Consider the following 14,634-nt stretch of genomic DNA (forward strand, 5'->3'; position numbering starts at 1 on the left):
TCGTATTTAACGGCCTATTTGTGGTTGGCATGAGGCCAAATTGCCAAGCAGTGTTTAATCATGAATGACTATAACTTGCACAGAGGGGCAGGTTTGGCTCTGGTCACCTTGTTAGGCAAACTGGATGGACGGTGCAGGGCTTTATCTGCTGTCATTTACTGTGTGTTACTGTGTTACAGGTTTGCAGCGTTCCTTCCCAACCTCTTCGACCTGAGGTCATTCCCAAGCCCGTTCAATCTCTTCAGCATGTTCTGCCGGCCCCTTTGCAGCCCAGCTGCCCTGGCCGAGGCAAGATGGCCAAATTTCTAAATCCAGAAGAAATGACATCGCGGGATTATTACTTTGATTCCTATGCCCACTTTGGAATCCATGAGGTAGGTACCCTTCAGCTGTTCCCAGACTGTCATGTCGACCTCGCCTAGAATTTTCACGAAAGAACAGAAATTCAGACTTTGAGGCTTGTTTGAAAACATTTAAGTGATGATCTTTAGGGCTTAAATTAATTAGGCCCAATCTGGAGACCAGCTTTTCCTCCATCATTTCACAAGTTCAACAGATACATCAGTGGATAGAGATATATTACGGAGACAGTAACGTTTTAAATGAATTTCTAGCTTCTTCTGAGTGTGGTGTTGTGATCCATTCAAAGAAGGGTTTCTGAGGCAGGTAATTGGATGCGAGTATTTATCTAGCCATCTGTCAGGGGAAAAGACAAAACTTCTCTTGGAAAGTTAATGATCTGGGGACACAAGCTTGAGAAGCTTTTGTCTAGTTGATTTATAGAATGGAAAAATGAGAATAATGCATGAGTACCTTCAACGCTGGTAGTGCTTTTCCTCTCTGCAGCAAGTTTTAAGGTGCAAAATACCTTTTCCAGCCATGAACTCTAGTTTTAATTCAGTAAATTAAAGCAAGGTGAAAATCGGAAGTCTGGAGAGTCATAATTTAGCATGTGTCGGTGGTTTGTCTATAAAAAGGCTCTTTAATGTGGCTTCAGTTCTAAATGTACACCACGGAGCTCTCTCTGATTAGTTGACTTCTTCCATAAAATGATGTTCCTTAAATGCCAGTTCGATGATTTTGTTTTAAATGCAGGAAATGTTGAAGGATGAAGTTCGTACATTAACCTATAGAAACTCCATGTACCACAATAAGCATGTTTTTAAGGACAAAATTGTCCTCGATGTTGGCAGTGGCACGGGAATCTTGTCGATGTTTGCCGCCAGAGCCGGAGCACGGAAGGTATACGGGGTAAGACCACACCTTATCTTTCTGAGTTCCGCAAACACAAGCCTGGAGGTTCTCCCCTCTTTTTTTAATTCATTTTTTTCTGTCACGGAGGTCTTATTGACATGCCTGCTGTACTGCGATTGATGAAGTTTAGTTGATAGGGTTCAGATGGGGACATTCTCCTTTCCCTTCTAATGTATTATTATCAGTCTTATGACACCTGTTAAAGTGAATAATCACAGTGAACAGAAACAATCTTCTGAAAGTACAGTACAGTTCCCACCTCTATGCATGCTTATTTGCAAATGCAGAGAGAATTTAATTCATAATTTTACCATGAAGCGAAGCAGCAAGCCAGACCTGCGATAAATATTTGCTGAGATACTGGGATATTATTACACAGCATCTGCTGTGCTAATGTTTCCAACACTGTTAGGGAAAAACCTGGTCTACGCTGACATAGTGAATTCTCACAATGTTGCAATTTTGCTTTGTGGGAACCAGGAGTGCATTAAATACAAATTTCACTGTAATTAATTTCCCATACTAGGTGATGGCTTACCTTGCATTTTAAACCTTATTCTCTTGGAATACCCCAGCCCCCCAAGCTCATCACCTTCCAGTCCCAATTAAAAATGCACATCTTCAGGACAGAATTCCTCTTGTCCACTAGTCCAAAACTCATCAACTCCTCTGTAATTTACCACAAAACTTTTTAAGCTCCACTGGGATGGAGTTCCGTAATCTCGGACCGATTACCTTGCAAATTATTCATTCAGTTAATTTTAGGTAGGTTAACATCATTTCACTACTCTAAAAGTCATTTCTAAGATGAGTGGAAATTCCGGGAAGATTCATATTTAACTTAATAGTTCCCTCAACTATCCTGGGACTGAAAACATTAAACACTGAACATAATATTGTAAAAGAATCCAGACTTCTATAGGCAACCAAAGCAATCCTCGGCGCACTTCTGATATTGTGATGTCATAATGCCTCATTCCACCAGTGCCTAAGAGCCAACCTCATCAATGATGTCATAAGTACACCAGACACAAATTACATTGGAACTCTTTTAATTCGCCTATTTTATTCACACCCTAATTACTGATAATTACGCCATGTCCTGATATCATTATGTTACGTTGTTACCCATTCTTCCACTTCTTACTCAACATAATTCTCGTATGCATTTTAATAACAATATTACTAAAATTCTTCCCCGTTAATATGATTGCCACAATATTCCTATACACCTTATCTGTTATATATACTCTGATTTTCTATTCCATCAATATGTTTGTCGTTGTATTATATTGTAAGCCACATTGAGCCTGCAAATAGGTGGGAAAATGTGGGATATAAATGCAGCAAATAAATAAATAAATAAATCCTGCTAGAACGGATGTAACGTGATCAGAAGCCTTTTTTTTTAAAGCAAAAGTCTAGCAGCAATATTTTGCACTGAATGTAGAGGATGATTTTCAGACCGGGGAGTTAGACCAGCACTGATCCTGGATATTCAATGCCGGGCCGTTTCTGAATATCTGGTTTAAATTTTTGGCCGCTTTCAAGGTAACCAGTTAAGCCAATAGACAACGTTAGCTGGTTATCTTTAAACTGGCCAAAGATATCCCACGTTATCACGCAGCCAAATATGGCCGCTAATCCAGGGCTTTAAAGAGATTGGTGGATAGCTGGTTATATCGTGCGCTCTTCTCTATAGGCAGAGGGAAAAATTCACGCTCAGGGCTGAGCGCTTTTTTATATAGGGGGTCTTTTATGAAGTGGTGGTAAGCCCAATATGGGCTTACCGCTCGCTAATCCAGAAGTAACGCTGGGCTACCAGAGCAGCTCGGCGGTAATTCCCACCTCTAGCTCTGCCACGAAGTGCCAGTGTTTACCCAGTGGTAATCATGCAGTGTCGCATGCTGTCTGGTTACCACCGGGTTAGTTGAGGAGCTCTTACCATTACATCAATGGTTGGCGGTAAGTGCTTCTCCCCGAAATGGCCGCATGGCAAGTGGTTCACTTGCCACACTGCCATTTTATTAAAAAAGAAGACAGCCTTTGACCCGCTGCGGTAAAAAGGGGGACTCAGGGTGCATCAAAAACACACGCTGATGCTATCGCAGCCCCCTATTTACTGCAAAAAGGACCCATTTTGCTTAGCACTTATTCCAGCTCCCGTCTTTAGGTGCAGGGAGTTTCACTAGCTGAAACCTGGCGTAAATCCTGATGCGTGACTTGAGTACGCAGCTCCCAAATTCTATAACACTGTGCGTAATTCTTTGGAATACCCTCTCCCATAGCCACTCCCCATTGTGGGTTGCACAGAAGAGGATTTTGGATGCTGATCTTTATAGAGTCATGCACGACCAGACATAAGTACATAAGTGCATAAGCATCGCCATGCTGGGATAGACCAAGCGTTTATCGAGCCCAGTACCCTGTCACCGACAGCGGCCAAAAGAACAAGCAATATGTCCCACCCATCCTAGAAATACTGTATTATTTTTTCATCCATTCAATAACATTCTATGGCTTTTTCCTCCAGGAAGCCATCCAACCCTTTTTTGAAATCTGCTAAGTTAACCGCTTTAAGCACCTTTTCCAGCAGCGAATTCCCATACCCTATGCATTGAGTGAAGAAACATTTCCTCAGATTTGTTTTAAATTTACCACACTGCAGCTCCATCAAATGCCCCTTGTCCTAGTATTTTTGGAAAGCGTAAACAGACGCTCCACATCGACCCGTTCCATTCCAGACCCACCTGCAAATCGAAATTAGAGCCAATTAACGTCAAGAATCGATTGTTTAATGGGCAATTACTGATTGTTATCAGCTCATTAGCTAATTTCTTTACGCACGAATCCCAGGATTATGCGCAATTTTAGGCGCCCAAATGTAGGCACCATTTAGAGAATCCAGGGGTACGTGTTCCCCCCATTTCCTCTCTAATTGACATGCTAGTCTTTTTAAAAGAGTAACCCAGGATGAAACCAGGCAGGGCAATGTTTATCCCACCAATAATTTTATTGACCGTTTAAGAGCTAATTTTTCAGCAATCACACGCAAATAACCATTCCAAACACTGTGTGTTTCTAAAGTCACATTTAAACGTGTAAATGTCACTATTGACCTACGGAGATACTTTTATGTTTAAACAATTTTTATTAAACATCAATAAAATAATACAACCATAATCTTGTACAAATTGTTAATTTTGTTTCCCAATACAATACCCCCCCTACCCAACAAACTTATGTTTCATCAGTTTTATGAAAAACGGTATACACTTTTATCAATAGTATATAATGTAATCAATACAGCCAATCCTTAAGTCCCATCATATTCAAACAACAACCAGTTTGAACCTTCTACTTTCAACTTACTTTGTTAGATCCTTTATCCAACCCCCCCTCCCAAATCCCTCCACACCCAACCACCCCCCTCCCCATACCCTCCTAATCTCGCCCTCCCTCTCCCTTCTCATGGAAAACTCACAATCATCCTAAAGGAAGTATCTTAACCCTTAGCTCCAGTATAATGGTTACAGCACATTCAGTACAAAGCTCCTTCCCTTCGCTGATAAGGTATCTATATATTTCCCCCAGATCTTCAAAAACTGAGTTTTTTGTTTCGGGGATCCTCTGGCTTCTCTTGCCTCCCACATCAGCAGCTGGTGCACCAGATTCCGCCAATGCCAAAATTCTGGCACTGCTTCTGAGGTCCAGTATTTAAGTATACATTTCTTTGCTAACAAACATCCCTTACGAAAGAGCAATGTCTCCTCTGGGGTATTTCCTCTGAACGACCCATAGATATCTAATAGCATCTGTGAGGGGGTTCCTGATATATCACAAGACAGCAGCTGTGACAGGTATTCAGCTACCTTGGACCAAAAGCCCTGAATAGTTTGACAACTCCAAAATGCATGATAATATGTGTTTTCAGCTCTTTTACATCGCGAGCATAGTGAATTTTGTGCCCCCCCCCCCCCAAATTTTGCTAATTGTACTTGTGTGAAGTAGGCCCTGTGAAGTACTCGAAAAGCACATTTCCGATATTGAGCCCCACTAACTAAATTGGCAATTCCCTTCACCTGCCTTTTTATATCCCAAGTAGAGAGATCGATTTCCAAATCTTTCTCCCACCTCTCTCTAACTGTTTTCCAGTCTTTAACTATTCCAACTATCTGGGCCAATTCACCTGCTGCCATTTACTATGGGGAAAATAGTCCGTGGCAGTGTCTGGTATCAGTTACTCTGCCCAGTAAGATGTTAGGATTGTTACCACCATAAAGCTGGCATGTGGTACACCACCCCCTACCTCAGACCTGAGCTGCTGCCAGCTACTGTGGTCACCTCACCCAGGGGGTCTTTTACTAAGCCCCAGTAGTTTCCTTAGCTCACAGTAGAAATCATTTGGTGGTAAACATCGAGACGAGACGCCAGCTGAGGAGTTAAAAATGCTACTTCAACTTAGTAAAAGATCCCCCAAGCTTGTTATCTTGATAGCTCCTTTCCCACTATTTTCTGATTCAGGTGACTGTACCCAGCTTGATAATTTTTATTTACTGGGATTTATTAACCGCTTTTATCAAGAGATTCGCCCAAGGCATACCTTCTTCACACATCCTCTTCCATTGTTTTTTTTGGAATAACTCTACAAGGTCAAGTGTTACAATATCTAAGTTTCAAGTATCTTCTAAAGAGTCATGAGTCAATTTTGTTTGATTATATGCTAGGCTGATATATAAAATATATTTTGCCGGTTTCTGTATTATTTAGCATCGTTCCTCTGTAGTGGAAAATCTTTGAAGCTGTTATTAAATCCTGCTGCTTGTTCACAGCGCAAGGTCTCTTGTGTTTCAGAGATTTTGTGAAGTGACATTTGATAAATCCTTTTTCTCTTACCTTCTCTCCTCTAGATCGAATGCTCCAGTATTTCAGACTATTCAGAGAAAATTATCAAGGCTAACCATTTGAATAACAGTAAGGCACATCTAATATAATTTCCAGAAGGAAAATATAAAGTGACTGGTCTTAATCTTTCTAAAGGACTCTTTTGCGGTGTAATTTTCCTCGTGAATGATATGTCTAAAGCTTCTTTCCCCTCAGGGGTTTTGCTGTGTGCTACAGGGATATTGCAATGCAGTACCTGCGATCAGTGGTGCATGCAGTGTGCAGGGAAAGTTAAGCATTGGTGAGCAGAAGCGCATCAAAGAGAGGGATCTTAAGGAAGTAAAGTGACCACATGTAGACAAGCTCACATTTTTTTCAGTGTTCTATTATTACGCCATCCTTTACAAATTGTCCTTGTTTCCTCTTTCCAGTGTGGATGCTATTCTGGAGGCATTGGACAGTCTTCCAGCATTGTCCTGGTTTTCCTCAGGAGTTCCTTTCCACTGGAAGACAGGATGGTTGGATAGATTGGGATTCTGACTCTCACCTGTTTTCATTTCAAATTCAATTTCATTTGATAGTGTAATGTTGTCCCCCTAGAGCAGGGCTACAATCTACATTTGGGGGTGAATTCTATATATGACAATAAAAAAAATCAGCGCCAATAAAAGGCTTATTCCATAAACCGCACTTAAGGTGGGGTTTATGGAATAGTGCTTATGCCCGGGAATTGCCGCTAACTTGCACGCCTAAATTAGACGCCTCATTCTATAGCAATGCATATAAATGTTAGGAATGCCCCCAATCCATCCATCACCCTCCCATTTCCACACCCCCTTTTTCAACTCACATGTAAAATGTAGGCATGGATTCTACACCTAAATTTACGCACATTAATTCCAATTAAATCTATTTAGCATCAATAATTGCTTGTTAACAAGCCAGTTATTGGCATTAATTACCTCTATTCAATTAAATTATACATGCAAACTGGGGGGGGGCACCCAAATTTTCACATGCAAATTTTAGCATCTTTTATAGAATTAGGAGGTTGGTGTTGTGGCCTTGGAAAGCCTTCTATAGAGATGTCAGTGGCCCTTGCCTCTGATGGGGGGAGGTCACATGCTTTCTGTGGTTATGCGAATGGAGTCATGGCCACAGAAAGACTGGTAAGTGCTGCCCTAGAGCTATCAGTGGGAAATAATAATTATATAATAAAGAGTTGGTGGTCTTTGTTCAGCTCCCAGCATATACTGGTCAGTGTCACTCACCGATACCCTTGTTGGCAGGTTGAGTAGAAAGACCAAGGGCTGAATGATCTAGGAGGATAAATTACCTTGAATGTGGCCTGTTTGAGAATAACGAGCTGGATAATCCAGGGAATCCAAACAGGAACGATACCCTTCACAATCCAAACAATTTGTGATCTGCAATGTAATTTGGTGCTACAATGCTGGGATTCAATCAATTAATATTATTTATCTGCAGTTTGTGCTGAAACTGAATCAGTTTTAATTCTCTTTTAATTTGGATTGCTTATATTATTGTATGTTCATGCTTATTTAAGGGTTTTCAGGGCAATTCTATAAATGGGCAACTTAGTTTAGGTGCCCTAATGCCATATACCTAGCACCAATTCAAGAATGGCATCTCTGTTATAGAATTCTAGCATATATCCATGTCCAGATGAGCCCTCTTACTCCACGCCAAAGTGCACCAAATGAAGTGCATAATTTATTTAGATTTTGCTCACACCTCTTTCAGTAGTGGCTCAAGGTGAGTTACATTCAGGTACTCTGGATATTTCTCTGTCCCAGGAGGGCTCACAATCTAAGTTTGTACCTGAGGCAATGGAGGGTTAAGTGACTTGCCCAAGATCACAAGGAGGAGCAGTGGGATTTGAACTGGTCACCTCAGGATTGTAAGACCGGTGTTCTAACCACTAGGCCACTCCTCCACTATAGCAACATTCCATATAGAATCTCAAATAGTAGCAACATTCCATGTAAAATCTCAGATAGTAGCAACAGAATCTCTAATAATTTATTTAGATTTTGCTCACACCTTTTTCAGTAGTAGCTCAAGGTGAGTTACATTCAGGTACACTGGATATTTCTCTGTCCCAGGAGGGCTCACAATCAAAGGTTGTACCTGAGACAATTGGGGGTTAAGCTTTCTCCTACATGTTTGCCACCCTTGCAGTTAGCACTATGGCACCTAAGTACATAGGTACATAAGTAATGCCACACTGGGGAAAGACCAAGGGTCCATCGAGCCCAGCAGCCTGTCCATGACAGCGGTCAGTCCAGGCCAAGGGCACCTGGCAAGCTTCCCAAACGTACAAACATTCTATACATGTTATTCCTGGAATTGTGGATTTTTCCCAAGTCCATTTAGTAGTGGTTTATGGACTTGTCCTTTAGGAAACCGTCTAACCCCTTTTTAAACTCTGCCAAGTTAACCGCCTTCACCACGTTCTCCAGCAACGAATTCCAGAGTTTAATTATGCGTTGGGTGAAGAAATATTTTCTCCAATTTGTTTTAAATTTACTCCACTGTAGTTTCATTGCATGCCCCCTAGTCCCAGTATTTTTGGAACAGACGCTTCAAATCCACCTGTTCCACTCCACTCATTATTTTATATGCCTCTATCATGTTTCCCCTCAGCCGTCTCTTCTCCAAACTGAAAAGCCCTAGCCTCCTTAGTCTTTCTTCATAAGGAAGTCGTCCCATCCCCATAAGTACCTAGGTCCTATCTTATAGAATAATGCCTAGTGCACATAGACACCTGTCAATCAATGGCGCCTTTGACACATCTAAGTGGCTTGTACCTCTAGGTACCAGCTTATAGAATTGCCCCATTTGTCTATTTAACACTATTTACTGGTTCTTCCTTATTATCCCACTGGCCTTTCTCACCTGATCCCCTTTCCTTCATGCTTGTGTGTTGCTAAACATTCACTGCAGCCCAGATTTTACCTTGACTGATGTGGTCCGGAAGGATCATGTATAATATAATCTTTGGATATATTTTGTCTTGCTAAATAAAGCAAAATCCAGTTCTTGCAATAAGAAATGTTATGATGTGAAATGACATTCGTTTATCTCACATGCATTTCATCTGGATTTTCTTTGTTTTAGTCATCACAATATTTAAGGGCAAAGTGGAGGAGGTAGAGCTGCCTGTGGATAAAGTGGACATAATTATCAGTGAATGGATGGGTTACTGTCTCTTCTACGAATCCATGCTTAACACGGTTATCTTCGCTCGAGACAAATGGCTGGTAGGTACTTTCTAGATCTTTCCACGTGTCAGAGAGTCAACTATCTGCCGTCTATTCTAGAACAGAATTTTGCCGTTAGCCACTCAAATTTGGCCCATTGTTTTTGAAGCTCTTGATGCAGCACAATGGAATAGTGATGACTATGACCAAGGATGTGTTCAACAAGGACATTTGTTTAAAGAAAAGCCTATCTCAAAAATAGATTACAGTCCCTATCTCAGCAGTAATGTAGGGAAGATACACTAAAATATTCTTCTTTCAAGTAAATTCCATGCTATCCCTTTGAAAGTCTGGCATAGTTTTCCTTGTTGAAGCCTGAACGTATGCCTTGATGAGAGGAAGGGGAATGAGACATGCCACAGTGTAAGGGGGGAAAATGAGGTAGGCCATGGTGACTCAGTGAATCTGATTCCGGTTCCAGAGCCTCCCCCAGTTCTGGTTCTGCAAAAAGTTGGGCTAGAAATGTAGCCTCCAAGAAATCCAAGTTATTTTCTCCAACACTGGTAAAAATGGGGCTTATTGTGAAGTTAAACTGCTGAAAAGCACCATAAGAGGGACGGGAGATTGAGAAGGGAGGAAGGGAGCCGCTGGCACAGAACAATGGCTGTGAGTGACAGCTTCAGGAACTGAGGAAGACATTTTTATCTCACTATGTGCCCTGGGTCCCAGGAGGTGAAGGGATATTGAAGCCAATGTGACAGTGGGACATAAAGCAGTGGAAGCTTGCAGGGAGTGCTTGTCTGTTCTTCATATGTGCCGTTCAAAATGTGATGTCTTTGTCAGGTGAATAGATTACAAGATCCATTTCCCCACAATTCATCAACAGAAACCCGGAGGGCTGATGTTCCCGGACCGTGCAGCTCTCTACGTGGTGGCGATTGAAGACAGACAGTACAAGGACTTCAAAATTCATTGTAAGTAGCTTTTCAATTCTGCCTTTCTATAGTGTTTCGGTCTACTGTGCTGTACTGCCAGGTGCAAGACTGCTCCATATTGTGATAGATTTATTATAAATCATAAACTGGGTGTATCAAAATGAAAAAGAATTCCCTCAGTATGGCATAAAATGTCTTTTTTTTTTTTTTTTTTTTTTTGCAATTTTCATGAAGAAATCAGATGAAGGAAGACAGTGTAATTTTGAAAAGTATCTTTACTAACATGACTTGACTCCAGAGTCTCTTAACGGCCCTGGGGGCTTTGAGTAGAAATAGAAATATTCCTCCATGTTCCCTAAGCACATCTGATTTTAGTCTCAACAATTTTCACAAACGCAATTTTCTTACTTGTGTGACTGAGGGATCCTTTTACTAAGCTGTGGTAGAAAAGTGGCCTTCGTACACCCTTACCTGGGTTTTTCCCGCACACTAAAGGCCATTTAACTAATTTTTCAATTAATGGCCATGCGCTAATGTCGCCGCTAAAAACAATTAACATGTGGGTAGCGCATGCCAGTTTGCAGCTTACTGCAGGACGCCTGAATGCATCCCGTGGTAAACTCTTTTAATCTACGGTAAGTGTGCGCTAGGCAGGGGCGTAGCCAGACCTCGGCGGAAGGGGGGTCCAAAGCCCGAGGTGAGGGGGCATTGTTTAGCCACCTCCCCCCGCTGCTTTGGACCCCCCCACCACAACCGCAAACCCCCCCCACCCTGCCACCACATCAGGTACCTTGTTTGCTGGCGGGGGTCTCCAATCCCCGCCAGCCGAAGAGTCTTCTTCAGCGTCGTTCGACTCCAGCGCCTTCGTTGTGGGATCATCTGTTTCTGATGCCTTACGTCCTGCACGGGGCTACATGCATGGTGCAGGACGTAAGGCGTCAGAAACAGATGATCCCACAACGAAGACGCCGGTGGGGTGGGCAGCGATGGCGGGGTCAAATGTAGAGGGGGCCAGGGCATAATCTGTGGGGGCCCATGCCCCCGTGGCCCCATGTAGCTACGCCCCTGGCACTAGGGTTTACCAAAGTTCATTAAAAGACCCCTAAATTATAACCCAAATCTGCCTTGAATTGTCTCGCCCCAGACTCAAAAAGACCACCAGGAGTCAATGTGTTCTGTTTGACCTTTGTCATTCTTATACCAAATTTCAGACATTATTGGAAATTCTCTATAAATAAAAGAGAATTAGAGACAGGCTCAATTATAGGATTTATTACTCACCAAAGGCAGGTTACATATGAAACGTTGATTATAAGAATATGGGCAAATATTCTTACAGGGAGATCTTTGACAGGGTGATGCGGGTCAACCTCTTGTCTCAGACTGTCCCCCTATAGGGAGGCTGTCAGCCATATTTATACTGTTGATTTACATGAGGTTCTATGGAGTTCTAAAAAATCTACTTTTGCACAGATGGCCGGATGGCAGTTTTTTTTAACACTAACCGCAGAATATTTTTACCCTTGGAAAAATAATCCCCCACCTTTTTCCAGCAGATGGACAACTGCCTTTGACCGCTTTCTTCATGCACCTGGTACACTAGGTTCTGAGCTATTTCTGTTTCAACTCGACAAATTATGCCAGCCAGAAACCTTTTATTAAAAGCTCTTTTGATTTCAATTAATTCTTGGCCTGTATTTCCCAGCAACCCTTAGGCTGGGCAAAGCTCTTCCAGCAGGTCCCAAGCCGGGTAGTAGGCCTCAGGCCTGCACTATATTTATACAGCCTGTAGGTTAATGGGCTTGAATTCAAACCTTTTCTCCTCCCATCCACGCTGGGTCCTTAATCCAGGTTTCTGCCTTGCAATTAAGCATTTCCATATGAAATCTGATGTCACGGGGGGGGGGGGGGGGGGAAGATCTCATTCACTGATAGTTCAGGATACCGTCTGGTCTCTAACATGAAACTGAGGTGGAAAGGCAGCGTCTACCCCCAGCATTTGCAATGTTCTTTCTGTGATGATTTAAGGAATTATTTCACTAAATGCCAAAGATGCAAACAGGAAGTTAATTGACCCTGAATGATGCCTTCCGCTGCAGCTGGTCTCGTTTTTAACATGTTCACAGCTATGAGACTACATCGGCACTACACTGACGCTGATAAGGGATGGTGTAAAGTGTGGAGAACACCAGCAGCACTTATTAAGATAGAACAAAGTAATTAGGTAAAGATAATATAAAATGCATAACGCTAATGATTGTTTGAAGACATGTGCTTTTGGGATTATTATAGGCTCTTTATTAAGAGAATATCAGTGCTGAGCAGCAAATAAAAGCCGCTGGAAACTGCAGCTACTGGGGAAAAGGCCTTAGTCGTCCCGAGAGCCTGTGCCTGTAAATATTAATTACCCAATTCCAGTATCTTCTGTACCCAAATAGTTCCTGGTTTTCTTTAACAAATATTGGGGTCCTTTTACTAAGGCGCACTAGCATTTTTAGGGCATGCTAACAGTGGAATTAGAAAAGGTACAGAGAAGGGTGACGAAAATGATAAAGGGGACGGGACGACTTCCCTATGAGGAAAGGCTAAAGCGGCTAAGGCTCTTCAGCTTGGAGAAAAGATGGCTGAGGGGAGATATGATAGAGGTCTATAAAATAATGAGTGGAGTTGAACGGGTAGATGTGAAGCGTCTGTTCATGCTTTCCAAAAATACTAGGACTAGGGGGCATGCGATGAAGCTACAATGTAGAAAATTTAAAACGAATCGGAGAAAATGTTTCTTCACTCAACGTGTAATTAAACTCTAGAATTCGTTGCCTGAGAATGTGGTAAAGGTGGTTACCTTAGCGGAGTTTAAAAAAGGTTTGGAGGAAAAGTCCATAGACCATTATTAAATGGACTTGGGGAAAACCCACTATTTCTGGGATAAGCAGTATAAAATGTTTTGTACATTTTTGGGATCTTGCCGGGTATTTGTGACCTGGATTGGCCACTGTTGGAAACAGGATGCTGGGCTCGATGGACCTTTGGTCTTTCCCAGTATGGCAATACTTATGCACTTATGTATGTACTAAATGCTAGAGACACCCATAGGAATATACGGGTGACTCAAATGTTTAGCATGCCCTTGGTAGAAGTTCCCCATTGATTTTTGGGAGGCTTCCTTTTTACGTATCCTCATTCCAGCAGCACCCAGAGGGCCACAGGTTCATCACCACAGTGCATCCTGGTGGATTACACTGGGGAGGGAAATCTCAGTGATGAGGAAGAGGTTAAAAAAAAAAAAGAGAGGTCTCTATTTATCCACGTGACTAATTTGTGGCTACAATAAACCTTTCATTAAAAATATGTAGAATGCACAGAGCACAATGATTTTTCCATAAGCTAAACTGAGCATTTGCCTTGATGAGTCTGGCTTGCTTTTGGTTCTAAGGCTGAGCATCAACCAAAAGAAAAAATCCTACCTTCCCCACCACAGAATAAAAGGACTTCAAAATCCTACAGAAAATGCAATTGCTTTCAACAATTTAAAAGGCCTAATTTTCAAAGATAGTAGCAGCGACTGGCCTAGTCTGGAATTTTCAGTCATATCATCTGGGTAATTCCTCTGAAAATCATGTCTCACTGTCTCGGCACTCTCCGGGCAGTGGATCCGGGGTGTTCCAGGGGCAAAGCTGGAAGTTTTCCACTACCACTACCTGGACAACTATCTGAAAAGTTAGGACTGCAGTCACGGTCCTGCTTTCTCCAGGGCCGGTGGTACCTGGATAACTTCTGGCATCTGCCTCCTACACGGATCTTCACAGTAGAAATTTGTCGTGTCCCCCATTATACTAACCAATCAAGAAAGCCTATTCCATTATAAATATTCCATCAGGGCTTCAGTGGCGCATTGCTTAATAGTCAGTGATAGTTCATGGAAACCAATAAATCTCAGTATATTAAAATAAACATACATCTGTGACAAAATAAAATTCAAACATACGTGAGATTATACATATTCCCCTTCTATGCCTCATTAAGAAATCATAGGCAGTTAGAAACATTGCTTTCTAATTACTTGTCAATATGTCCCAGATCTGAGCAGTTACTTTTCCATGTGCTCTGATGGGAGCTGCGTTTTCACTCAAAATCTTAAGGTTATCAATAGAAATCAAACAAAATAAAACATGGAAAAGAAAATAAGATGATACCTTTTTTATTGGACATAACTTAATACATTTCTTGATTAGCTTTCGAAGGTTGCCCTTCTTCGTCAGATCGGGTTCTACATGGAACGTTGCTACTCTTTGAGATTCTGCTGTGGAATCTTGTCACTCTTTAGCATTCCGGAATCT

At 41.9% G+C, this 14,634-nt stretch overlaps 1 protein-coding gene across 1 annotated transcript in view; it reads left to right on the forward strand.

Moving 5' to 3' along the window:
- PRMT8 (protein arginine methyltransferase 8) overlaps positions 1-14,634 on the forward strand; it is a 68,212-nt gene that overhangs the window by 33,867 nt on the left and 19,711 nt on the right. The window contains exons 2-6 of the mRNA XM_030214610.1: positions 180-374; positions 1,096-1,251; positions 6,165-6,228; positions 9,280-9,422; positions 10,249-10,336. Coding sequence (XP_030070470.1) covers positions 180-374; positions 1,096-1,251; positions 6,165-6,228; positions 9,280-9,422; positions 10,249-10,336 — 646 coding nt within the window. The remainder of the gene's footprint in view (positions 1-179; positions 375-1,095; positions 1,252-6,164; positions 6,229-9,279; positions 9,423-10,248; positions 10,337-14,634) is intronic.

The sequence above is a fragment of the Microcaecilia unicolor genome, chromosome 9 (assembly GCF_901765095.1).
Source record: "Microcaecilia unicolor chromosome 9, aMicUni1.1, whole genome shotgun sequence".
NCBI classification, from domain to species: Eukaryota; Metazoa; Chordata; class Amphibia; order Gymnophiona; family Siphonopidae; genus Microcaecilia; species Microcaecilia unicolor.